This window comes from Synchiropus splendidus, chromosome 2, assembly GCF_027744825.2.
Source record: "Synchiropus splendidus isolate RoL2022-P1 chromosome 2, RoL_Sspl_1.0, whole genome shotgun sequence".
Lineage (NCBI taxonomy): Eukaryota > Metazoa > Chordata > Actinopteri > Syngnathiformes > Callionymidae > Synchiropus > Synchiropus splendidus.
Window position 1 is genome coordinate 13,606,205 of NC_071335.1, and position 25,936 is coordinate 13,632,140.

General features: G+C 42.0%; 2 protein-coding genes across 8 annotated transcripts in view; both read left to right on the forward strand.

Moving 5' to 3' along the window:
* Positions 1-11,908, forward strand: part of LOC128753771 (serine/threonine-protein kinase N1-like) — a 32,226-nt gene extending 20,318 nt beyond the window's left edge. Inside the window, exons 6-23 of one of the 6 annotated variants that reach the window (XM_053855837.1) lie at positions 1,906-2,051; positions 2,132-2,345; positions 3,074-3,268; positions 3,632-3,741; positions 3,809-3,952; positions 4,421-4,496; positions 5,226-5,361; positions 5,560-5,686; positions 6,312-6,391; positions 6,588-6,663; positions 6,895-6,986; positions 7,380-7,556; positions 8,049-8,111; positions 8,396-8,472; positions 8,540-8,682; positions 8,876-8,983; positions 9,342-9,422; positions 9,498-11,903. In XM_053855837.1, the coding sequence (XP_053711812.1) occupies positions 1,906-2,051; positions 2,132-2,345; positions 3,074-3,268; positions 3,632-3,741; positions 3,809-3,952; positions 4,421-4,496; positions 5,226-5,361; positions 5,560-5,686; positions 6,312-6,391; positions 6,588-6,663; positions 6,895-6,986; positions 7,380-7,556; positions 8,049-8,111; positions 8,396-8,472; positions 8,540-8,682; positions 8,876-8,983; positions 9,342-9,422; positions 9,498-9,701 (2,249 nt within the window). In that variant the 3' untranslated portion in view covers positions 9,702-11,903. Of the gene's footprint in view, positions 1-1,905; positions 2,052-2,131; positions 2,346-3,073; positions 3,269-3,631; positions 3,742-3,808; positions 3,953-4,420; positions 4,497-5,225; positions 5,362-5,559; positions 5,687-6,311; positions 6,392-6,587; positions 6,664-6,894; positions 6,987-7,379; positions 7,557-8,048; positions 8,112-8,395; positions 8,473-8,539; positions 8,683-8,875; positions 8,984-9,341; positions 9,423-9,497 lie in introns of all 6 variants that reach the window. The other 5 variants (XM_053855839.1, XM_053855836.1, XM_053855838.1 and 2 more) reach the window with 5 other exon arrangements.
* Positions 11,909-12,279: 371 nt separating this feature from the next.
* On the forward strand, positions 12,280-24,339 carry LOC128754620 (dual specificity mitogen-activated protein kinase kinase 7-like). 2 transcript variants are annotated; one of them, XM_053857357.1, is made up of 12 exons: positions 12,280-12,529; positions 14,128-14,175; positions 15,744-15,882; positions 16,095-16,161; positions 16,388-16,501; positions 17,316-17,435; positions 17,663-17,770; positions 17,920-18,099; positions 18,533-18,613; positions 19,264-19,406; positions 19,540-19,585; positions 19,677-24,339. In XM_053857357.1, exons 1-12 carry the CDS (start codon positions 12,403-12,405, stop codon positions 19,818-19,820), a joined length of 1,317 nt encoding a protein of 438 aa, XP_053713332.1. In that variant the 5' UTR covers positions 12,280-12,402; the 3' UTR covers positions 19,821-24,339. The 2 variants fall into 2 exon arrangements, with proteins under 2 accessions (XP_053713332.1, XP_053713333.1); XM_053857358.1 differs by lacking the exon at positions 14,128-14,175 and having other exon boundaries at positions 12,283-12,529.
* Positions 24,340-25,936: the final 1,597 nt, after the last annotated feature.

The window sequence follows — 25,936 nt, forward strand, 5'->3', positions numbered from 1 at the left end:
TTTTGTACACAGACAGTCTCCAGGCACCACACCCGCCTGAGGGGTCATCTAGAAGGGTCTGGGCTTCAGGCACATCACCTTATTAGGATACAAGAGCCCCTATGCAGCTCCCCTGCAGGCTTCCTCTCTAATGTCGCTCATGTCATTCACATCATCGGCGTCTCCCTTTTCCAGCCCTGATTCGACATTTAAAAGTCTGAGAAAGGCGTCTCTGCCTTTTGTTTGATTGCCACTCTCCTCATCTTTTACCGTCCATTCTCTTCCCATATCTCTGCTCCTCAGTGGGGAAACTACTGCCGTCCCATTAAGCAAACCACTCAGCCGTAATGGTGCTTAACTGAGCTTCCTCTCAGGCTGACCCCATGTAAATGGAGCTACACGTCTCTTTTGGGCTGAGAGCAGAGATGGAAGCGCGTTGAGTTGCCGCGTTTCAAGGCTTATTATTTTCTCTTCTGTGGAATTATTAATAATAAATGACCTTCCTTTTTGATGGCTGTTTAGATAAGATGGGATTTTCACATTTGAATTATTTCCCTGCTGCCAAGATATTGAGCCGTATCACATCTGACCAAGGAAGTCACAGTATATTTTCCGTGTGTATTCCTGGCTGACACTTGACATCACTCATCCACTGTTCCTGGAGCTCCGCCTCCACAGCCAGTCGCAGCTGCTGCATGGACCTCGGGAACATCGGGGTGGGGGGTGTCAGGGACCAGTGCATTCTAATAATTCCAATTATATTGACAGCATGAAGCACATTCAGGACATCAAGTTTTTCTTCATCATCACTCCCGATGGTGGACCCTGTTTAAAAAAATAATTCTAGAGGGATGTTGAGTATCCACGCACATTTTTAAGGAGATCACTCCCCTTGACTGCACTGCTGCTCCTGTGGTATGTAGACAAACGTTGTTTATGTATGTACAAAATCTATTTTTTAACTGGTCTGAGCAGACATCACATTACCCAAGTTTTAGCCTCTCTACACTGACTTCCAGTGCGTTCTAGATTTTTTTTTTTTTTTTACTAATAACTTTTAAAGCTTGCCATGGTCTGGCTCCCAGCTACATCCTAGTTGTGCTGAGCACTTTTGTGCCAGATGAGCAGATCCCTTGTTGTCTCTCCATAGTCTAGGCTGAAATCGAAGGGGAACAGAGCTCTCGGCTTTGGAACACTCTGCAAGTTGGTAATAAGACTGGTTGAGTCTGCACCTTCTTTCGAATCTCTTTTAAAAACATGTTTTTACAGACTGGCTTTTATGTAATGCTGTCTGTGCACTGGATTTGCCAATGGGAATATTTATGTTTACTTGCCCGGGTGTCATCTCCGTTCCTCACTTTTTGTCTGTCTGTTTAATATGCCTGATTGTTTTGTGTTCTGGATTGATTTGAATCCTGTTATGTAAAGCATCTTGTGATCCTTGGTTTCTAAAAGGTGCTTTATAAATATGTTGTATTGTATGTATTATTGTTATTATTTGTTGGTTTCTACTTCAATTTGGTGCGTTCATCTTATATTCAGGTGTGCTCAATAATCTGGAAATTACATTTTCACTGGTTTTGGTTTGTTTGCGAAGTTGCAAATGAATTTCACAAAATGATGTGGATCCTTAGGAAAGGGCTTACTTTGAAGTGAGTGGATTTTGGTGGCGTGTGGATTTAGGAAGCCTTTGAATGGGATCAGTTTTCATTCCATGGCTTCTAGCTGCTTCTACTGCCAATGTACCAGCTAAAAACTGTAAAAGTTAACTCGATTAAAAAAGAATTCTATGGAATCACAACGCAGTGTGACCATATGGATGTGAACTTCGCTAGCCTCACGAATTACAAGTTCCATAACACATCTGTTTATGTGTAGTGAGGACCACCATCAGTTGACTGACTGTTGGCTTCATCTTCACCACAGGAAACCAGGACCTGTGTGGGGTGGAGCTGCGTATCGAGGAGCTCCGGCATCACTATCGAGTGGAACATGCAGTTGCTGAGGGAGCCAAAAATGTCCTCAGACTACTCGGAGCTAGCAAAGTCCAGGACAAGAAAGCCCTGTCTGAGGTAACCTACTACACAGGTGCCAAAACACACCGCCAGCTAAGGAGTGAGGTCAATGTGTTGCTCGTGTCACTCTTCTGCAGGCGCAGTCTCGCTTGAGTGAGGCCTCGCAGCGTTTGGATCTTCTTCGGGACTCTCTGGACCAGCGTCTGGCCGAACTACCGGAGGACCATCCTAAAGCTAACGTTATCAAAGAGGAGATGGTCCTGTCCTCCTCACCTGCCTTTAGTTCGCGCCACGGTGCTCCCTACATGCACAACCAGTACAGCACACTCAACAAGCCCTCGCCCCTCACTGGTACGTTCACGAAAATGCACAGCAGGGGGGTTATTCATTCACCTGGGACCCTTGTTGAGGGGCGGCAGTTCTCTTTTTCATTGGAACTCTTTATATACGCAGTACAAATGTTGTACTGATGAAACTATTGGGCCTCAATTCAAGTGTTTATATGTTGGTCATACTACCAAGTGATTTATTCATTGTGTTTAGAGATCATGTTAAAAATTTCTCCCCCCAAAAATTGCATGCTAAATTGTAATCACAGTTTTGTCAAAATAAATTCTTTTTTTCCCCCAAATTGTTCAGCCATAGTATATATAATTTGGTAACCCAAAGCTGTGGGAAACATACAAACATTTCATTGTGTTGACGCAATGAAATGTTGTTTCTTCTTTTCTTTAAAGGGAAAAAATATGTATCAATAATTTGTTACAGTACTGTTAGATAGACTTAAAAAAAAAATGAAAATACCAACCTTTGTTCCAAATAAAGTTATCAAATCACATTACTGTATTTAGATTTTGACACGATTGTTGTTAGGGTTAGCTAACAGCGGCTGCCAAAGTCCTCATGTAGTCCATGGGTGGCACAATTTAGAAATCGGTTAAACAAGCCAAAACTATTTGAATGCTTCAATTGTATTATTTAGGATAGTTTTGTTTGTAAAACAGTCTTTAAAGAGATGAACTTGTCACCATGTAAGCTCAGTCATTGAATTTGCGGTGTGTGGCCTCTTCATTCCTCAGGTACCTTACAGGTCCAGCTGCTGGGCTGCGTGGGTTTGTTGGAGATGGTCCCTGGACGAAACAAAGGGACCGCCGTGATGCTGCCCTGCTACAGCCCAGGAGACACCAAGTCCTTCATGAGGGGCAGCAAAGGCCTGTACGGCCGCAGCGGCTCCGTCAGCGGGAAAACCCCGAGCAAGATCGAGGAATTGTCCTGTGAGTTCAATGCAATGTCATTACAAGAAGTTCTGTTTAATCCCAAAGCAAATGTGCTTCAATTGAGTAAATGGTGTCATTTATTTCCTCTCAGTGGAGTGACAGGAAGCCATTACATTAGCTAACAGCGCAGCAATATCTGCCGATTTAACCAAATTACTTTAAAATCCTGAGTTGGCAAATCACCAAAGCCATTGTTCAATTGTGCTCTTTCGGCAGCTTCCCAAAGGAATTACTCACGCTTGTTGATCGCTGCCTGTTTGTATTTTTTTAATGGCTTACCCTGCATTTTTCTATTACTAGCACTGTGTAGAAATGTCACCTTCAGGGGATTAAGTGGGTGTGTGTGTGTTGTGTGTGCAGCTGAAGTGAGCGCTGTGCTGAAGCTGGACAACACGGTGGTGGGTCAAACAGCGTGGAAGACGGTGGGAGAACAGGCCTGGGACCAGACCTTCACTGTGGAGCTGGAGAGAGTCAGTAGATCATTCCCTGAAATGTTGATATCTGCAAGTGGAAAACTCACTTTGCTGTTAATTGCAGTCGAGGGAGATGGAGATTGCCGTGTACTGGAAGGACTTTCGCTCACTCTGTGCTCTGAAGTACCTGAAGCTGGAGGAGTTTCTGGACAATCAGAAACACAGAGTTCAGCTGGAGCTGGAGCCTCAGGGCTTGATGCTGGCCGAGGTACCCGCCAGTTATGTTTACTCCACAGCACATCCCCCTGACTCAGGTCAAGTTGCATCACTTCTTTCACCATGAAGTCACTGGCGCTCGAAATTACGGTTTTGACCTGACGCACATACAGTGAGAGCTCCACTTTAATATACTGTATTTAATTTCTATTATTGAGAAATGTAGTCAAAATATTGACCCAAATAACAAACTGTGAGAAATTGGCCCCAAGACAGACAGAGAGATCCGAGCTGAGATCCTTACAGACATCCGTTTGTCCCAGATAGGATTAGCTCTTCTTCACAGGTCACATGATCTGTGGAGTTTTTTCACTGAATGTGTGCCTTTTTGTATAAAATAAAACTCCTCATTGATTTGAGAGGAACATTGGATAACCTAAATAAAGTTGACTTTGAGAAAATCCATTATTTGAGACATGTTCTTTTATCTTATGTTAATACTTCTTTGTTGCTGCTCCAGGTCACATTCTTCAATCCGGTGATCGAGCGAGTCCCGCGCCTGCAGAGACAGAAAAAGGTGTTTTCTAAGCAGCAAGGTGAGTCTGGGAATAACAATGAGCCCCAGCTTAGAACGTGTGTCCCACAAATCTTCCTTTTTAACAGCAGTTTTATTAAGTGTTTTGGAAAAAAAAAAACCAAACCCTAGTAAACCTAGTCACGGTTTTCACACAAAAAATGGTATTAAAGACATATCAAGATATGCAGTAGCACTCATACTGTTACTAGCATACCAGTCTCTGTAGTACCTTGAAATACCTTATGTTTGGGAAGAGGAAGTCAACCAATGAAATTCAAGAGGACTAGAAAAAGACATGCACAACCAGTGAGGAAGATCAAGATAGGTGGAGGAGATTGACTTACGTGACAACTTGCGCGTATTTCCCTGAAGTATTCTCAAGGTATATGACTTCCTCATAAATCCTTATTGAAACCCCCACCTTCCATGTGTCAAACATTGAACCCTGAACATTAGAACCATTTGGTTTTGTTTTATGAACAATGCCTGTCAAACTATCAAAAATATCCGACAGCGCCCTCTGGAGGTTGTAGCTAGATTTAAAAAAAAAAAAATAATAATAATAATGTTTTTTTTTTGTGGCTCCCGCATTCCCCTATGGCTTCGTGGAGTCTGGGGGCTACCCCAGATACTTTGAGTGAGAGGCGGGGGGCTTCATCACACTGACACGCACCACTGAACAAAAGAGATCATCATAACAGATGTCCAAACTAGCCAGGTTTGTTGACGTGATCCTCCGTCTCTCCAGGAAAGGCCTTCCTCCGAGCCCGTCAGATGAACGTAGATATAGGCACGTGGGTGAGGCTTCTGCGAAACGCCATCCCTACTGTCAACAACTCGGGAACGTACAGCCCTAATGCACAGAGCCTTACACTCAACTCTGGGTGAGTCTTCCTTGAGAGGCAGCGCGCGAACATGCGTGTACAACAGGCAACATTTTGCCGTGCAGTTTTCCCTTAAGAATCAAGGACCTGATGCCCTGCGTCTAACCTCCTACTGTGTTTGTGTTGTGATTCGATTGTCTGTCTGCCTCACGTGTCGGTTGTTCGTCTGTGTATGTGTGTCACTGTGGACGTTTTCAGGGAGATCTCAATGGAGAAGTTAAGTCTGGACAGCGACTCTCCGATAAGGGGCGATTACAAACGAGACTTGGAGAGTCACACTCCGGTGAGACAGACAGAGAGAGAGGGAGACCAGGAGATGGGGGAGGTGTGTGAGCTGGAATCTATGAGCCACATTTGTCAAGCCATTGTATCCATTCTGATGAGAGATCATTACAATATCATGTTCTGCGCTCAAACAAGGAGTGGCAGAGGCCAAAGCTGATCTTCATTATTGCTCATTGAATTTGCTATATTTGATATATGTTTTGTTGTGAGTGTAAAGTAGCATAAGATATCAAGCAGCCTTAATATATAACATGTCTCACAACAGAACAGCAGCTGAAGTAGTCTAGAAATTCCACGTATTCTTAATAAAAAACAAGTATGTCAAAAAGAAAGTCCATCATTTCTTTTATAGAAATGTGTATCTCTGCAAAATAATACTTCCAGATCATTTGGGACTAAACACAAATTATAATGCTGATGTATTTATTTTTGTTTGTTTTTCCATTCTTAAAAGTTGTCTTGCTCTTTTTGTTCAGTGGCTTGTATGCTCCACATTAGACAGCAGACATATTGACTCTGTGTTGTGGGTCTTTATTTACTGTTCCAAAGTGTATTGTGAAAAGGTCAGGCATGTTCTCATAAGGTCATTCATGTCTTGTCGTGTATCCGCTTATTTGTTTCTGTCTTTTCCTGTTGTCTCTCTCCTGCCATCTGTGTCACATCAGGAACGTCTGCCAGCCATTGAACCCTCCCCCTCCCCAGACTCCACCCCCGACTGTCCAGTCCGACCCCCATCTGTCAGCAGGTACAGAAACACGTGCAGAGAAGTGAAGCTCATTTATGTGTGACATATTCAGCATGCAGTTTGTTGATGTGGTTCAAACATATTCAACAGATGCCATGTAGACAGAGTGGTCTGCGATCATCTCTGGGATGTGGCTGCGAAACCAAGCCCCTATATGATGAAACTGTTGTCGATAATTCTATTTTTGTGTCTCCAGCAGGCAGAGGAAAGGTCCTCTGTCTCTCCAGGACTTCAGGCTTATTGCTGTGTTGGGAAGAGGACATTTTGGAAAGGTGAAGTGATCTCCATGAATTATAAATAGTCCCTGCTAAAATTGTCTTTTCTTTTTAACAGTTATTTTAATTGAGCAGATCCTACAAAAATACATTTTTAGTCATGAACTAAACTTGGTGCTAAGGTTTTTTTTAAATAAAATTGTTACTTTTATTAATCCCACAGTCCTTGTCAGTAGCAGCTGGTTCTTGTTACGAATATGAGTAAGACCTTTTTTTGTTTGTCGCCAGGTTTTGTTGTCTGAATACAAGAAGTCTGGAGTGATGTATGCCATCAAAGCCTTAAAGAAAGGAGATATCGTAGCTCGGGATGAGGTGGAAAGGTTTGTGGATTTATAATATCAAACTACAGCATGTCAAGTAACGTTTGCAATGCCTCTAATGTATCAGAGAATTGAAATACACATTCATTATCCTGGAATGTAGGGGCGTTTTAGACTGGCGCAACTTTGCGTCAGTCAGCTTCAGAAGAGGGTGGTAGAGGAGGAGAGGCGCAAGTGTGTACCATTATTAATTGAAATGGATTAATCGCCCATCCGTACCTGAACGTATTTTCATGCCAAACAATTCACAATTGTTGGTGGATGTTGACTATGCAAGTTAAAGTCAAGGGTGCCCCATATTCTCTCGCTCTTCTGAAGTCAAACACATAAACCTTCTCAGTCCTTACATTTTTTTATTCATTGTCCTCTTATTCCTTTTCTCCTCATTTACAGCCTCATGTGTGAGAAGCGCATTTTTGAGATCGTCAACCTGTCGCACCACCCGTTCCTGGTCAACTTGTTTGCGTGCTTCCAGACACCTGAACATGTGTGCTTTGTGATGGAGTACACAGCAGGAGGAGACCTGATGATGCACATCCACACCGACGTCTTCACCGAGCCTCGAGCTGTGTAAGACAACTTTTTTGGCCATTCAAGGCCATAGGAAACCTTCACTGTGATTTCAAGTGTGTCTTTTCCCAAATGTACTGGGCTGAATTGTTTTCATGCACAAGCTATTTCATCTGCAGGTCCTTACCTACTTGGCATTTAAAACTCAAGATGATAGAGTGTTCATAAAGGCTGTTTAATAATTAATACAAGTAATGCATTTGAAGAGTTGGCATGAGCACATTGAAATGTCAAGAAAATACTCTGAGTGATTTTTCAGTGAAGACAGTAAGGTTTTTGTCTTGAGTAGAATTGAAAATGATATTAAAATGAAAATGCATATTAGTGAATATAATGTTTTGCTAATAGTTTGAGCGTGCAGTCAAATCAGCAGGAACGAATCAATAGTGCACTATCTACCTGAAATAGGTTTTAAGGGGAGCTCTGAGAATGAAAAGTGTCATGTATGAGTGTTGTGGTTTATCATGATTTTTTTTTTTTTTTTGACTCCAGCTTCTATTCTGCCTGCGTAGTTCTGGGTCTTCAATTCCTCCACGACCACAAGATTGTGTACAGGTGAGACCTCTTTCTCCTCGTTGTGTCCAACAAATCCCCACATTTTAATTCAGTGTTTTCAGCATGGAAAAGTCGGCCTTCTTCACCCTAACCTGTCTTGATCTTCACTGACACACTGGTTTCCAATGTCATCCTTCCTAGTCACTGCTAAGCTTAAAAATGTAAATGAAATACTCTGCTAAAAGTCCAAGTTAGAGGTGCAGAAATGGTGCTTGTGAAGAGTGAGAGTCGCATATTGTTACATGAAAATGTTTTGGATTAATACGCCGTCCTAAAATTTTCAGAGACCTCAAGCTGGACAACCTGCTGCTAGACACGGATGGTTATGTGAAAATTGCTGACTTTGGCCTGTGTAAAGAAGGTAGGTTTCTGTGGTCTTGGGAGGTCACTGCCAGCGGAGATGATAGATGTCCACCCTTTGCTACTAGGGATGGGCTATGGGGACAGAACCAGCACATTCTGTGGCACGCCGGAGTTCTTGGCCCCGGAAGTGCTGACAGACGCATCCTACACCAGGGCCGTGGACTGGTGGGGACTGGGAGTCCTCATCTATGAGATGCTGGTGGGAGAGGTGAGAGCGTGACACATGCACTTGTGACACTGACGTGCTGCTGAGTCAGTCTCAGGTGCCAATTTTGGTGGATTTGAGCGGCCCTGCATTGTTTTCATTCCTCTTTATTTAGGCTGTCTTTTTTTCTTTGCGTCACGTTGGTGTTAAAAATACTCTTGACAGTTTGAGTGTTTATGTTTCTGCGCATGTGCAGTCTCCGTTCCCTGGTGACGATGAAGAGGAGGTGTTCGACAGCATTGTGAATGATGAAGTCCGCTACCCACGTTTCCTCTCCACTGAGGCCATTGGCATCATGAGACGAGTAAGAAAACACACACACACACACACACACACACACACACACACACACACACACACACACACACACACACACACACACACACACGCTGTCTGTCTGGCTGAATCATCCAGAGTGCTGCTGAGAAAAGCAGCACGTGTGCAAGCTATGAATCACTTTTCTCATTGAATAATTGTGAATGTCAGAACACCGAAACTTGAGTTTCAAGACACAATATAATGGTATCCTAAGCGCATTTTAACTGAAGAAGGAAAACCCTCCAAACCCTCTAAATGAAGGCACGACAGGGAGGTTCTGGAGTATAAAAATAGCCACAATATTCTGTTTTTGACGTTTGATTTCTGTGTGTCTGCTTGAGCAGCTGCTACGAAGGAACCCAGAGAGACGTCTAGGCTCGGGTGAGAAAGATGCTGAGGAGGTGAAGAAGCAGCCATTTTTCAGGGTGAGCATTGTCGCTTGTCGCTTTATGAAAATGCTTGACAAGAGAGGAAATAAGCGTTTTTGTCTGTGTATTCAGAGCATGGACTGGGAGGCGCTGCTGCAAAGAAAGGTGCCGCCGCCGTTCATCCCGACCATTCGTGGCAAGGAAGATGTCAGTAACTTTGATGAGGAGTTCACGACGGAGCCTCCCACACTCACACCTCCACGAGAACCCCGCGTTCTCACTCGTAAAGACCAGGACAGTTTCAGAGACTTTGACTATGTCTCTGACCTGTGCTAGTGTGCCCGTTTGCTGACAGACCACTGAGAAGGTTTGCTGCTGAAGGCTTGTGGACTGTGGACTGTTTGTCGAAATGCTTAGGATTTATTACACTGTGAACGAAAGTGGAGACACTGAAGGCAGCCATTGTTGTGTCTTCTGGACGGTTTGAAGGACCTTTTAATTCCACTCCGCTCACCACCCAACACGCCTGTCCAAAGTCAGCGACGCCTCCAGTGGAGCAGGGCAGCAGAGAAAGAGGGTGATGCCTCATGTACCATGCCTTATGTTTGGTTTTTAAGATCAATGTTTCGACCATTCCAGCGACAGAACAGATGGTCAGCTCTCTGAAGTGTTTCTTTGTTTGGTTTTAAAACAACACACTGCACAATGATTTTATTTTCTGCACTCAAATTAGAATAAGTCCGTTCATTTGGGGACAGTGACCACTGCTTTATATCAGTGTGACAAAACATTGATTCATTTATCTTATTTTCTACTGCTTTGTTTTTGATTAATTTCCCAACACTGTGTATTTTAACGGAAAGAAAGACATTTTTATAAATTGTCTGCACAGTTCGCAGTTGACTGAACTGATCCAGTTTTTTGTTTGGCACAAAATGATGGTTAAATAATAGAATTAGATATTTGATTAATTATTCGTTTTATCTACACGTGAGAAACAAATGTAGCATGCAGATTTTGAAGAAAAACTTCACCTCAAGTGAATTTCGGCATGAAGGGACTCACCACTTGCAGTTTGGGATCATCTGGACAAGATTGTCGGTAGGTGTCGTCTCACCTGATGGGGACTCCGTGCAGCAGGAGAGTCACTTTGTAGCCTTCGGTCCGTCGTCGCTGTAGGGCCAGATTCATGTTGATGGGCAATACTTGGATATAAGCAGAAATCAAATTGAAAAGGTCACTCATTTTGTTTTGTTTTTCTAGGAGCAAACGTTTGTTGTGAGGTTATTGTACTATGGTGTGGATTTTACTGAACTTGTGTATGACTTGATGAAGCCTTGTGAGGTGAAAGACTTATTTTATAAAGAAATTCTTGAGGGAACCCTGTGTTTTGGTGTTTGGCACTTGATGCAAACATACCAGGAAACAGCTTGTATGGCAGCCCCCCCAACGGACATATTTAAATGTCCTTTATTTGTCCCACTTTATGTATTTATTTTATTTTATTTAAAAAAAAAATTCTCTGGTCACATTGGCTCATTATATATATACCAATTTATTGCTACATGTATATAGGTAGATCACACTTTCATACACAGACTGGCCTTTTTGAAGTTTCGCTTTTTTTTCAGATTGCGTTTTCAAAACAGTTGTGTGTGTGCAACAATGATAAACAGATTTTAATTTTGAAAGTGATCCTTTTGCATTAAGGAACTAGTTATTGTTTAGTTTTGGTTTTTTTAACCTGATCTGTTCAACGAAAGTTCGTTCCCTATGAATTTCCATTACCACCGGTCATGTGACTGGCTCCAGTCAAAAAAAAAAAAAATCTGGCAATAATTTACACTTTTCACATACATCAACTTCCATGTGCCTAATGTCACTAAATGTAGGTGAGCCAACGTTTTCATTCTCATCTATTGACTGAACGTGACTGCCATCTGCTGTCCAAGTTAGCACATTGCACTCAATATACTATATCAAGTATCACGGTATATAGATACAAGTAGGGCAATAAGATCAAAATCACACTTTTGTTGAGTGGTTTGGTGGAGTCATGGGCTGTGACTTACTATGATGATGATTATTATTAGTAGTAGTATTTGTCGACTGAGTAATAATAATTGCAGTGCAATTCTGACACATAATATACATAATTCTCAACATTATCACTGCTGTAGAAGGTGGTCGATAATAAAACTGAGCTCAGTGTTCAAGAAGGTGACAACAGAACATATGTTTTTTGTTTTTCTTACCTCCCTGCCTGAGAGTCAGGAGCAGTTAAAACGGCTGATATCCCAGACTGCTGCTTCACCTCCATTAATCCTTGTCAACATGAGAAAATAGATAAGAACTTTTATTTGTTAACAAGTTCAAATGAGTAGTTGAAATGGAAAGAGTGATGTTGGTGTTAGCAATAGTAAGGCCAATTGATATATTTGTCATGACGTGGCATAAATACACCAAAATTCTACAATAAAATGTGTCCTAAATCAGTCATGTGACAGATACTACCTTCTCATATGATATGTAAGTTTTGACAGACCTATGCACTCTTTTTTTAAATCAAAGTTCACAAGACAAAAACTAAAATACATAACAAAATATGTTATGTATTTGTACATGTCATTAAATTGCTGACTGTGTAAAGGATTCAGCTTTGTTGTGTCCAAGTTGAGAAACCTCGATGAACTTGTGACTAGCCACTGATCAAACTCCAGATTGTTTCTATTCTTTCCAGTCCACTCATCTCAGCGGCTCAGTCTCATCTGCATGGTCTCATCTTATGAGTTCTATATCAGATTCCATATAAACATGACATATAATCGTGGATATCAAAAACGCGTGCAAACCACTGACTGTTTGCAGATCCCCCCGCGTGCACTGACAAACATTTCTGAAACAAACAGAAGCCCAGCAGCGTGTGTGTGAAGGAGCAAACGTGGTGTTGAGCGGCGGAGGTGTGTCATGAGGGCCGCCAGAGAGGGAGTCGCGAGCTGAGCTCTGCTGGGAGCTTCATGCGGCTCAATTTTTCAAGATGTCGTCGTTGGAGCAGAGGCTGTCGCGAATCGAGGAGAAGTTGAAGCAGGAGAATGAAGAAGCTCGCCGGAGGATCGACCTCAACATCGACATCGACAGTCCCCGGCGCTCTCGTCCGAGGCCAAGTGAGTGTCCATCTGGGTGACCGGCGGCTCTACTGCCAGGAATCTCTGGGACGAGCTGCGGGGGGAGGTGTTACCTAGCCGCTACATGCTAGCAGGCGAGCTACATAAACAAACAACGACTCCTCCGGTTGACCGTGCCTCCTCATTAACCGCCTTGTTCGTTATTTATCACAGCGCACACACCGAGTGAAACGACATCGCAATGTACGAACAGCTGTCACGACGCTCAAAGCTTGCTGTCACGGGGTGAAATCTGTTGGAAGTCGGTCCTGTCAAACATGCTAGGCCTGATAGCGACTGGCAGGCCCGGTTCACGTCTGAAAATAGGGACGTGTCGTACACCGTGGATGCTGGGCTTCATACTCGCATCGCATCGAGTGGTTTTAACCACGGTGAAATGTGTTTTGGAGCCCGTGACTCACTCGGCAAAGTTGCTTTTACCGCCAATCTGCATGACCCTGGGCGAGCTAGTCGATGTTAGAAAGCTAACAAATGTAGCGCCACTTCGTGCTTGGCGTTACAACACATATTGGCCATCTGTATGCATTCGCTAATAATGTTTGGTGGCTGCAATAATGCGTGGGGGACTGAGTTGTTATGTATCCGTGGGTGGGTGGGTGCGGGGTGGGGAGAATCCATGACGTTTTAGACTCGATAAATATTTGAACGAGATGATCATAAATGCATGCGTTTTTCATAAATATCCAAGTTTTTTATACTTAATTTCCAGTCCTATTTGGTGGTGTTGGATATAGAGCTCACCTTTACATGTAGTGTTGTGTTTCCTCTCCAACACCTTTATGGAATATACGGTTTAACCTAAGATCACTTATTGTTTTAAAGCAAGAAACAACAATTAGAAGTCATTACGAATGGGCGTATGTGTAAAGCTTGTCTTCAAACAACAGTTATTAAGGGGGAAATGACTGCTGCTTATCGATCATAGAAGTCACAGGAATCACATACTGCACTTATAACTCTGACGCTTCAAGCAAACTTTGACCATCATAGACTGGAGAACATATTCCTTCTCCATATGGACGTGTTATCTTTTTTTGCTTGGTGTTTCCTGGTGCCTAGAAAGCCACCAACAAAACAGTCATTTTCCAATTGTAATATAATGTGTTTGTGTTAAAGTTAGAAGTAGAAGAATGAACATAAAAAGGAGATTCCCTACAATGTGGTTTGATGAATGTTTGGCTCTCACAAATGGGGGGGGAAAGTCTTTTTTTTTTTTTTTTTTGAAAATGCGATTTTATATTATAAAATGTGGCTGAGAATTTGGCCTCCTAACTTCTCAGTGCGACTTTTCCATCTGCCAATATTCATTGCAAAAGAAAATTTGTTTTGATTATCGGAAGACAAGTTCAGTACTTTCTGTTCAAGTAGAACCTTTTCAACTGTGGAGCCTAATACGTGTTGGTTTGGTTTTGAATTCCGAATGTTATGGTGCTTTCATTTGTATTTGTGTATTTTTGTGAGAGGATGCCATTGTCTCTGGTCCCCGTTATGCCTGTGCGAGTGTGTGAATGGGTGGATGACAGCTAGTTCAGTGCAGTAATGTGTGTGCGTGTGTATATTTTCTTTCCTCCGTCTAGTCATCGTGATCCAGCTCAGTCCCGCTCCAGCCCCCTCCCAGCGTGCAGGTATCATTCAATCCATCGCTTTCTCTGCCACTGCACCTCCGCTCTCCTCACACTCTCTCCCCTTTCAATTCACTGGAATTGAGGTGAAGCTTGTCCATCGTGTTGCAGATGAGAAAACCTAAGGAGACGAGCCTCCTCACTCATCACATATTTCAGCAAAGATAGAGCAACAGTAAAGTGTCACAGCCACACACTCATGAGCATCTCATACTGTAGGAGAGTACCAAACCCCTGTAGCTTACACATGACCCTGGAGTGCCCACCACTTCGTCATTGAACTTTTGCACTCTTAAACCTCCCTCCCACCGCTGTCCATCTTCCCTCCTTGCTCTTTCTCTGTGTTGGTGCCAGTGGCAGGTCGGCATTGGTGTGTGGTGCGAGTCTATGTGGATGACGCGTGTCAGTTTATTAACCTTTGTTTTTTGCTGGAGGCAGAAAATCACGGTGCATGTGGCTTTTGTGCATGACACATGTTTTGGGTAATAATGTTTGACACAGTCTCTAATCCAGCATCCCCACTGGTCCGTCTGCAGGAGTGCTATGAACACCCTGGCTTGTATTTCCTTCTGTCGTTTGTGGCAACTGAAGGCTTGCCCTCATATTTGAGTCAGACTTCTGCCTCTGTCTATTCTGTGCACTTGTGGCCAAATCTTCCTCTTTCACATCAGGATGATGTTTATCATTCACCTCCTGGCATCCCCCACCAAAATCTTTTCCTCAATGCAGCACTTTGCGTGCAGGAGCAGTGCCTGAAACTTTACATCAGCATACATGTCTTTCTTTGCTCGGTTTGCACGTCGTGTCATGTCGTCAGTCCAACTGGAGCTGGGCAACTATGGAAACCTGTTGCCTAGAACTGTTCCTCCCTCCCCAAACTAACACCTTCTCTAACAGGATTTCCCTCCTCACAGGCTGAGACACCCACAGGTGACCTAATGGAGCACAGCCAGGAAGCCCCCAGCATAAAAGTAGCGAAGAAAGGGACTAAAATTGTGTGTTAAATCAGATGGGATATATTTACTCTTCACCATGCTTTAGGGGGGGGGACCGTCTCTTGTTAAAAAAGAAGATATTTCCAAGAAGCCGGAGTCATTCTAAGTTTACAAATGATATCAAAATGAAACAAAGCAATAAAGACAATCCTCACAATTTGAGGGCATTGAGTTTTGAGCTACAGCTTTATCCCATTTGCTAGTAGCCTGCAACTTTTAAAGCACATCAAGAAAATATGGCACCGAAACTGGTTGAGCATTTACTTTTTTTTAAAGGCCTGTGTGGTGTTTTCAATCCCCACGCTCCTTAAATGAAACCAGACACAGTCTGTGTGATGATGTAGGTCGACCCCAGATCAAGGGAAACAATAACAAAGCGCAGGATCTGTTCGCTCTTCATTGAAAAGTCTGAATCATAGGGACCTCTTTGCTGATGCATACATCTAATCTGTAGTCTGTCAATGAAGCCCACAGTGCGTTGCAATCCTGAATATTGTTTGTTTTGCATTAATACAATTCAGTCCGCAGTCAACTTTGGATATTGTTGCCTAAATGTTTGTCTTCTCCACCTCTCAGCACTTCAGCTGCCCCTGGCCAACGAAGTAGTCAGCCGCTCGTCCTCATCAGAAAGCTCTCCGCAGCACAACCCAAGCCGCCGGAGAAACATGCTCACCCTCCCCACGCCTCCATACGGCCTTCAGAAGAGTCTGGAAAAGTAAGCGGACAGAATTTCTTGTCACAAGCATGTTGTTTTTAATGTGATAAAATTGAACCCCAAAGTATATTGTTTTGAAAGATGTGGATCGGCATGTCTTCCTGATATTTTGTTGTCGTTGTTCAGAAGGTTATGGAATTTAGCAAATGCTATTATTATTAATATGTGCAATAGCGTTGTTTTGACTTTAAATGTTATCATTCCTTCCACAGTGCAGAGATTGATCAGAAGTTGCAAGAAATTATGAAGCAGACGGGATATCTGAAGATCGATGGTGAAGTGAGTTGATGTGACATGAAAGTAATGAACTTGTTACATTTTGTTTCAATTGTGGAGACTTGTTTTCTGTCAGCTGTTAGTTGTAATCGATTATTAATAATTTAAGGAAGGTCGAAGGCAAGTTGTGTTTATGTTTGGGCAAGTATTGTGGGGTTTTTTTTGGTGCGGGACTGATTTGAAATTGTTCTTGAATTTTTTTTTAATTCTTGTTTTGCTGTGTTTCTAGCGATATCCTGCTGAGGTGACTGACCTGATCAGTGAGGGGGAGATCGGGAGCGGGACATGTGGCCAGGTCTTCAAAGTTCGCTTCAAAAAGACTGGAAACGTCATCGCTGTCAAAGTAAGATTTTTTTTCTGTGGCTTCATACCAAGTACAGGAGGAGGAGTTGTAGTTTTGAATGCTGGTGTTGATATTAAAATGGTTGTGAATGATTTCAGATCATAAATTGCATAAAATACGTCTATTCTGCATTTGTTTTTTTTTGAGAAGTCAATTTTAAAAGTGTTTTTTTCGGGTTTTCAGAACGCCATTTGTACTGCTGCATAATAAAGAAAAAAAACTTTTGTCGAAACTTTGATAAAATAGTTGGATTTTAATGGGAAAAAAAACAACATCGTATAGTTACAATGACATTTGTCCTGTTTCAAAGAAACGAAAAACAATTGCCTACAATGAGGGATTATAACTTGGATCACTCAGTTCTATTGAAATGATTGGTGTGGAGCCAGATGAAGAAAATGTGTTGGACAGCACTCAGTCACTTGGTTGAAGAAACAGATGAGATATTTTGTAACTCCTCAAATAAACAATTGACGGATGGAACGGCATGGTAGAGATTATGTAATAACCTGAACTTGGGCGTCACCCTCATCTGCAGCAGCTGCCCCATTATGCAGCTGTTCAACAACAGCTAACAATTAATCCCGAGTCTTGTTTGACCTTGGATTTTGTACACAGGAGTGACCAGTGCTTGGTAAAATCCTGTTGCACTCGAGATTTCAGACCTAAGGGAAAGCTTGAAACAACAATTTTAAACAGAGGACAAGAAATGTGTCCAGATCTGTTGGTGATGAATGCGAAATGACTTGTTCATTTGAACGCTGCCATTGTGATCTGTGTTGCATCTATATGATCTGTGTTTCTGCCTCCTCAGCAAATGCGGCGGACAGGAAACAAAGATGAGAACAAAAGAATTCTGATGGATCTTGATGTGGTGCTAAAAAGTCACGACTGCCCCTACATCATCCAGTGCTACGGAGCCATAGTTACCAACGTGAGTGTCCCATACATAGTTCAGAAGGATGGAAGTGTATCCGGGAGATTTAAAATGTCCAAATCGACCCTAAGTTACCCTGCACATCTTAAGCTAAAATCATTAAATACATACTAAAATATTTGTGTTTATGAAGGCTGCTACTGTTTGCTTTATTTTTTCCAAAATATTTCAAGAACGATTTGGTCTTCTCTATTCTAATACTCTTTTGTGTTTTGTACTTCCAGACTGATGTGTTCATTGCCATGGAGCTGATGGGAACGTGTGCAGAGAAGTTGAAGAAGAGAATCCAGGGTCCTATCCCAGAGAGAATCCTTGGGAAAATGACTGTGGCAGTAAGTGAAGAATGTGTAGTTTAATTTCAGCTTTCACAGTCTTCTCTTGACTAAGCTTTTAGCAGACAGAAGAGAGAACAGTACTGGCTGTGTTTATCAATCCTTCTGATCGGGGACAAAATACGTAGCCCTCCGTGTCTCTCCTCCAGATCGTGAAGGCTTTGCAGTACCTGAAAGAGAAACACGGTGTCATACATCGGGACGTGAAGCCCTCCAATATCCTCCTGGATGCAAAAGGTCAAATCAAACTCTGTGATTTTGGAATCAGCGGACGCCTGGTTGACTCCAAGGCCAAAACACGCAGTGCCGGCTGTGCGGCGTATATGGCGGTGAGAAAATTGTTTTCAGTCAATATATTAGTATTTTAAAAACAGAAAGACAGAAAACAATCTTAAACTAATAATTGGATACATTTATATATTTGAAATTAATTCTCGATTCTTCCTAGTCACTCTCGTTCATAGAGCCGTTCTGAAATGAGAATCTGTTTTGCCAGGAGACACACAGTATTTTATTCAATTTAATAATGTAGAAGGCATTTACTACACTGTTTTAAACCCCATTAGTAAGCAGATCTCTTTGTACACGTCCTCACGTGCACCTTCACCTTGCTCTCAGATAGAGTACTAAAATGATTAATAGAGGACACCCAAACATGGGTGTTTTGTTCCTTCAATTGATTACCATGCTTGTATGTACTTATGCTATTGTAAAAGAATTGCATTATGCTTCTGCTGACTGGATTCCCTTGTCTTTGTGCAGCCTGAGAGAATAGACCCTCCAGACCCCACCAAACCTGACTACGACATCCGAGCGGACGTGTGGAGCCTCGGCATTTCTCTGGTAGATGTTTATGTTCATTTATTATGTGGGGAGTAACTTCTGCTGTTGATATAAGTGCGTAATCTGACATTACAGTATGGTGTCTGGATCACTGAGAGGAAAGCAGAATGGCATTTTAGAGTATGGATTTTATTTTTATTCAAGCGGTCGAGGGAAACATTTTACTCAAAATACATGGTGCATTTAAAGCAGCGGTTTAAAAAACAATTTCCTGCCGAACTCTTTCTGACCTATGAAATGAAAAAACATAGCAGTAATAATAAAAGTGTCTGTTATGAAAATCATATTTTAGCAGATTTCTTCAAAGTTCCCTGACATTTGATCCTCTCAGATATAGGTGTGTGTGGTCCTATTTAAATAAATAAATCTAGTGACGGTACCCAGTTCTTGTGCTTCGTGTGCTGCAAAGGATTTTTGGTCTTTCCATTTTGAAAATTTAGAGTAAAGATGACTGAGCGTCTTTTGCTCTGGTACTAGAGTGAACTTCTCCATCTTCACTCTGGCGTGCTTCATTGATGTGATGAGCACCTCAGTGTGGATCCTTAATATCGATATCGATATATATATTTGGTCATGTTGCTGTGTTGCCCCACGTCTATAAACAACTGCATATCTGTATAAATAATGTGAGATGTGACTTTGGCTTCTAGGTGGAGCTTGCCACGGGTCAGTTCCCCTACAAGAACTGCAAAACAGACTTTGAGGTTCTGACCAAAGTGCTGCAGGAAGATCCTCCGCTGCTGCCTCTTAGCATGGGCTTCTCCCTCGACTTCCAGTCCTTCGTCAAAGATTGGTGAGCAGCTCCTTACACGCTTAAAAGAATTTGTGACGATGGAGAGCAAAATTTTGTCTTTCAGGATCAGGAGCTGGTTGGCGATTGTTGATTTCTTGCTCTAACTTCTCTCTTTCTCTGTGTTTTACTGTAGCCTCACAAAGGATCACAGAAAAAGGCCAAAATACCACCAGTTACTGGTAAGTTGACTCAAATTATTATGGGATTCTCCTAGTTTATATCATCATTCGAAACACTCTCGCTCAATCTTCATGTAATGACTTCTTCCAGGAGCATAGTTTCATCCTCCGCTACGAGGTGCTGGACGTGGACGTGGCCGGTTGGTTCCAGACGGTGATGGATCGCACAGAGTCACCTCGCAGCAGCCAGTGTTACACTCACCAACACCAGCTCCACTCACTCTTCAGCAGGTAGTAGGCAGACCAGCGTTGACTTAGCCGTACGCTCGTCTAGCCTGGCTACAGCATTTAGCAAGGTGAGCCCAGTGTCGGTGGCTAAACTTAGCCTGAGACTCCGCCCACCTGTCCCTCAGTGCACCAGAGAAGCCCTTAGGATGAGATAGAGACTCCATTGATGGACAGATGGAGCTGCAGACGGAAGGATGGATGAGTGATCTGGTAGATGGGCGGTGAAGGTTATTAACTGGACAGACAGACAGACATTAGATTAGGAAAAGACGTTGTGTATCTGCTCATGTGGCTTCACAGTAAATATATGCATATATGTGTTTCACTTTTCCACAACACTTCAGTCGGAGCACCTTCATATGTGCATCCTGCTTGACTAAAGGTGTACTGGTCAACAGAGTAGTCGCGACACACTGGAACCAAGCAACTTCCACATCTGCATATGTTCTTGCATTCTCGAGAATGTTGGTGGCTTTCCTCCCACTCCGCATTCTCATCTCCGTATGTGTATTTGATGGTGTTTTGGGAGGTTAGATTAACTTACTGCCGCTCGAGCACTAACAAAGCTGATCCTGGTGGCTCAGCGTGGGCTTGTTCTTAAGGTGTGCGTAATGTAGCCAAGTCAAAGTTGTGTTGCTAATAATAAGCTTATCTGTTTGCAAGGAGCTGGAGTATTGGAATCAGGGTCTGTGCTGGGGATTAAGCTTGGCGTTTTGCGAGGGAGAAAGGGGGCAGAGAAGAGTTTGGCATCATGATTGGATGATGAAGTGAACCGAGAAGGAAGAGGAGTTTATAAACGGGGTAGGATGTGACCCGTGGAGCACTTCTTTTCTTCTTCTTCACCGGCTTGTCTACCTCCTGTTCTGGCTAGTCTCATGCTCCACGGTGTCTTCTGACCAAAGGCTCCTCTGAAGCAACATAGAATCTCTAGGTGTAGAACTCGCATTGTCAAGTGTTCTTGAACTCAGTGGCTCTTCTGTTCCGACTCCCATATTGAGTTATGAAATAGTCATATTCGATGTATTATCTGTAAATAATGTCTGATCCCTTTTTAGAAGGTTAGTGTCAGGTTTTTATCTAGTATTCTTTGCTACTTAGATTTCACCACCACTTATTTTCCAACATCATATTTTGCTGTGACCCCGACTCTGCGTCGAGAGCTCTGAGATCATGGCGCTTTGAACCTGGTCGGTTGAGTAGAGTTCCAACCAAAGCTTGCTTGAGGTGCAGACTCACACACACACACTCACACACGTACAATCAAACGCCCAGACGCACCAAAACCAAATCCCTGTTAGACACAGAGGACTGAGGACAGGTGGAAACTGCAATGTTTCTGAGAATGAAGGACCCGGGAAAGTTTTCCAGACAGCAGAAGGAATGAGAGTGGAGTGTTGAGGAGAGATAGGGAAGTGAGGAAGTGTATAGAAAGTGAGATGTAAAGACGAAAGAAGGGACGGTGGCAGGAAGTATGTTGATGAAGATGGGCTCTGAAGCTAGTTATTGTAAAAAGCTTTTCTGGCGTCACACCGATATACCAATTATGATTTTAGCGGATGAGTTAGCGCCTCGTGTTTACGATTGTTTTGTTTGTACATTATTTATTTACTTTGCTACTGCTGCTATTTTCATTGCTTTAGAAGCTGCTGTCTTGTTTTCTCCAAAGGACGAAGATTTTATTTGAAACCAAATAAGTGAAATAATGCAACACACGTTACCAAATGCACAGGGGGACGTTTGAGGGCCCACGTGTCAGGGCCGTCATCGGCAGGCGCCTCACGATGAACACTAAGGTGAAATGTAGCTGCATGTGTGGTAGAAGTAGATTCTTGTCACAGCAACGCAGATGTCACAGGAGCGAGTGTCTGTCTGTCCAGATTCTTCCGTCTGTCCGTCCATCTGTCCTCCGAGCTCGACAACCTTGACAGTTCACACCAAAGGTGTCTACAACAAATACAAAAGTGTTGTTCTTTACGTTTGATCTGTTTACTCTCAGCTGTGATGTATATAAAATCTATAACCAGTGGGAGTGGACATAGGGGGCGCTGTATTGTATTAGCCCCTTTTGGTGTGTGTGTCGGCATGAATGTGTGTGTGTGTGTTGTACACTGTACAGAGGGAGACTGGTGTCGCAGATGGCTGGAGACTGGGATGCTCTTTTCATCCATGGTGTCCAATGAGTGCCACTCAAAAAATATTATAACACAATTTGAAATATTCAAGACCCCACAACTGAGTATCTCAAGTCAAACATGTTTCATTCAAACTTCATATACAAATGATATTGAAGTATAAGTGTTTTCCTTAGTGAGCTCTCTGTTACCAGAAACCTTAAGTGAAGCTTGTTTTAAAACTGTTTTATTGGATGAGAGGCAGCCATCTGTTGCCACACCAGGAACTACTTTCCCACCTGCATGTCTGCGCTGGTGGTTCCGCTGTCCATATTATTTCAATGGACAGAGCAAGCCTGCATCGTATAGAGGAAGATATGTTGATAGTCTGGCTGGTCATAAAGAAATGTTTTCCTCAGTCTTTGATCACTTTTTAGTTCACATTTCACACCTTACACATTTGTTTGTCTACCTGTTAAATGCTTTGAATGTTTACCCAGCTGTAAAAATATTTACAGGCAAATATTCGAGCTTTTGAATCTGATAAAAATAAGTAATCCCACCCCACAGATGTTTTGATTGGAAATGACATTCAGGTGGCTGAGTCTGAGTGGAGCCAGTCTCCCGCTGTTGTCGCGCTCCGATGTGAGTGAAGGAACTCACCAAATGTAAAAACCATCCTCTGCCAATGTGTAAATCTGAGCGTGCGTTTGTATGTTTGTATGTATGTGTGTGTGTGAGCTGGTAGCCCCATCTGTAAGTAAACCAAATATAAATTTCACTATGCAGTCATTCAAACCATGTCGGCTTGCTTGGGTGCTTCTGTACAAATGTAAACTAAAGATATCACAGCAACATCACGGAGAGGAAGCAGGAGATGTTTTGAATGAGCTGACAAATATTTAAGGATTGTATCGGGGTCGGGGACGGGTTACGTTGGACTTCAGTAGAGTTTTATTTTTTGGGGGGCGGTGCGGGCGGGGCTGTCCTGATTCATGCTGTAAAATATACCAACTGCATGTTCACAGCTGCAACTTCCATTGTTTTGCTCGGTTGCCGGGGCGGGGAGATGCACAGAACTTTATCTTATTTATGATTTTTACAAATTGTCTTGAGTTTTGTTTCCAAATTTGTTGTGTATTATTGAAATGAGACACTTCTTTAGTCCCTAGAAACACATCACCAGGAGGAGAAGCTGTGTCTTTATTAGTTTGTAGTTCCCTGTCTTGTGTTCTTTTAGCTGGAGGGGTGCGATTATTTGTCTACCAAAATTATCATTATTAGCTTTTATTTTTGTTCAGGAGTTCCTTTTTTTTTTTTTTTTTTAAATGTTTTTGTGATTACCGTTTTATTATTTTATCTATAATATTCAGGGCGAAGACACCAAATTGAACAAAGAGTAGGGTGTGGTCCAGGCGGGACGAAGAGCTGGACAGTGTTGTTTTGTTTCCTAACTGTGGAGACGTTGTTCTTCTCACGCCACAGACAGAAACTTATTATTGATGCTATTGCATATTATCTTCCGTTTGCCTCCATTAGTTTACTCTTTGCCCCTGTTTGGGGGCGATACTTTGCGTGCTGTTTTATTTCCTTCCCTGCCCTCACTCTTCTGATTTCTTTTGTACTCTGTGTTCGATGCTGTCATAGATGAAGCGGAGTTTTCTTCCCCTCTCATGCTGAAACTGTCATGACTGATCTTGCACTTGTGATGGTTTTGTTTTTGTTTGTGTCGCAGGATTGGGATTGTTTGTGCTTCGAGGAAACCTTAAGGTCTTTCCTTAAGGTTGCAGCAGTTACTTTGTCAATCGCGATTCTGCGGCACAGAGCAAGAAGTTGATTCAACAGTGTATTTTTTCACTGGTATTTATTTATTGGAAACGTTTGTGTATCTTTTTTTAATGTTTTTTGCATTTATGAGGGATTAACAGTCTGATTCAATTTGAAAATTTGCTTTAATTTGGGTCGTCCAAACAAACACATTGCGCTCATGTCTTCACACAAGCGGCATGAAACAGTCAGGCTTGGAAAAGAACTGGGTTAAATCTTGGACTATTTTATTGGTCTTAATCTTCAGTGATTTTGTTTTCCCATATTTAATTTAGTCGAACTTGTTTTGATAACTATATACGTGGACTGTTATCGATCTCTTTTAAAAGCAGTTTATTCTAGATGGCATGTCTAATAGATGTGATACTGCAGATGTTTGTGGTTCAGAAAGAGGACACAGCTTTACTGCCTGGTCGTTTCTCTCGTCCATTTTTTTTTGGCTGTATTTTATTTTCCCTCCACCTCCCCTGGGTCTCATTTCAAACAAATAAATGCCATTTAATTGTGAATACCTCAGGATTTTTTTTGGAGAAAAAAAAACACATCAAAATGCTTAAAAATCAAAATCAATAAATAAAAACTCATAAAAACCTGATGTGGTGTGCCTGTTCTTGTGTTTCTGCGCTGCGCTTACCTGACTGTGAGGGACAGACGGCCTCTGTCTTCAGATGGTTGACTGTCTCATTGATAGTGAAGTCAGTGATGTCCAGAGTAACTGCTTATGGTCGCCATCCAGGTGAGAAACGTGGTCGAACCATGAGACGGTAGAATTGCCAGGATCAGAGGCCTAGTGGAAGACAATAAAGGGTAACTCTTTACTGTACGTGTTAGTCTGTAATACATTATTAGTACATTCATGACACAAAGCTATATGCATTTGTATGGCTCGATAGAACGTGATCAATGTTCATGATGGCAATTTATGACAAAACAGTTATGGTTACCATGAATTATGAACATTCATGTAATGTCATCTTCATCTAATTTATAAAAAAAAGGTCAAATGCTGCAAATATAGATTAAAAAACGTGATCACATATGGGTTTCATCAATACATAACACACATAAAATATATACACAAAATGATTTTGTGTATATATTTTTAAAAGATTCTTACTCATCAAATATGTGAATTTTTTTATTGCAAATAAATTACAGATCGTGTTATTTTTCGTATTTATTATGATGAACAATAAATATTCACAAATAGGTAATTGATGAAAGAAGTCATTATTTGTTGAACTAATGTGATGTATTTCACTAAAACTGTGGAGAATAAAAAGCAGAGTAGTGCGAAGTGTGGCCTGGGGGCCAAATGCAGCTCATTGACTGTATTTATGTGGCTCTATAAAACCTGAAAAAATTATTGTGTGCATTTTTTTTTGGGGTGTTGTTCGTTGTGAATTCAACTGAAATAAATTTAATGGCCTGTTGAGTTAAACTATTTTTTAAGTAGAGAGTATTTTTTTGTCCCTTAAAGTACTTCAGAATTGAAAATCGATCTTTAAACGTTTGAAACACAATGAGAACCCACTGAAACATATTGAGAATCTTTAAATGGAATGTGTTTGAACTAACCAACTTTTTTGGGGTATATTTTTATTCCATAATTTCATCATCACACAATGTTCTCACTTGATTTATTTTCATTTAGTCTTTCCATCAATTTAACTTTTTTTTTTCTCATCACAGGATGTAATGCGGCCCCTGATGTAAAGGAACAAAATGTAAAGTGCACAGCAAATGAATGTAAAATAACTTATTAAAAACAGAAATCTAGTGGTGCAATTAGAAAAAGAAATATAGGTTTTATAATGAATTGCATTGTAGTATTTGACGCCAACATGCTTCTATCCTGGCATTTTTCGTCCACCAGTCTTTTACTCTGCATCACGGATGGTTGTGACATCCTATTGTACAATGTGGCGCACCCGAGTGAACCACATTTTCTTGTTATGTTTCCTTATTTATTTTAATAATTATCTTCATTGTATTAATTGCTTTTTTGAGAACAACATGAACAAGTAATACCCAGCGGGGCTGCTAGAGGGCGCACTAGAAACTCAGCTTCTCTCCCTCAGGGTAGAAGTTTTGACCAGACATGACAACAAGTAACAACCTGCGCCCCTGCAGAGGTTCATCTCCACATGTGATGTTAGTAACTACAGTATTGTGGCTGATCAAG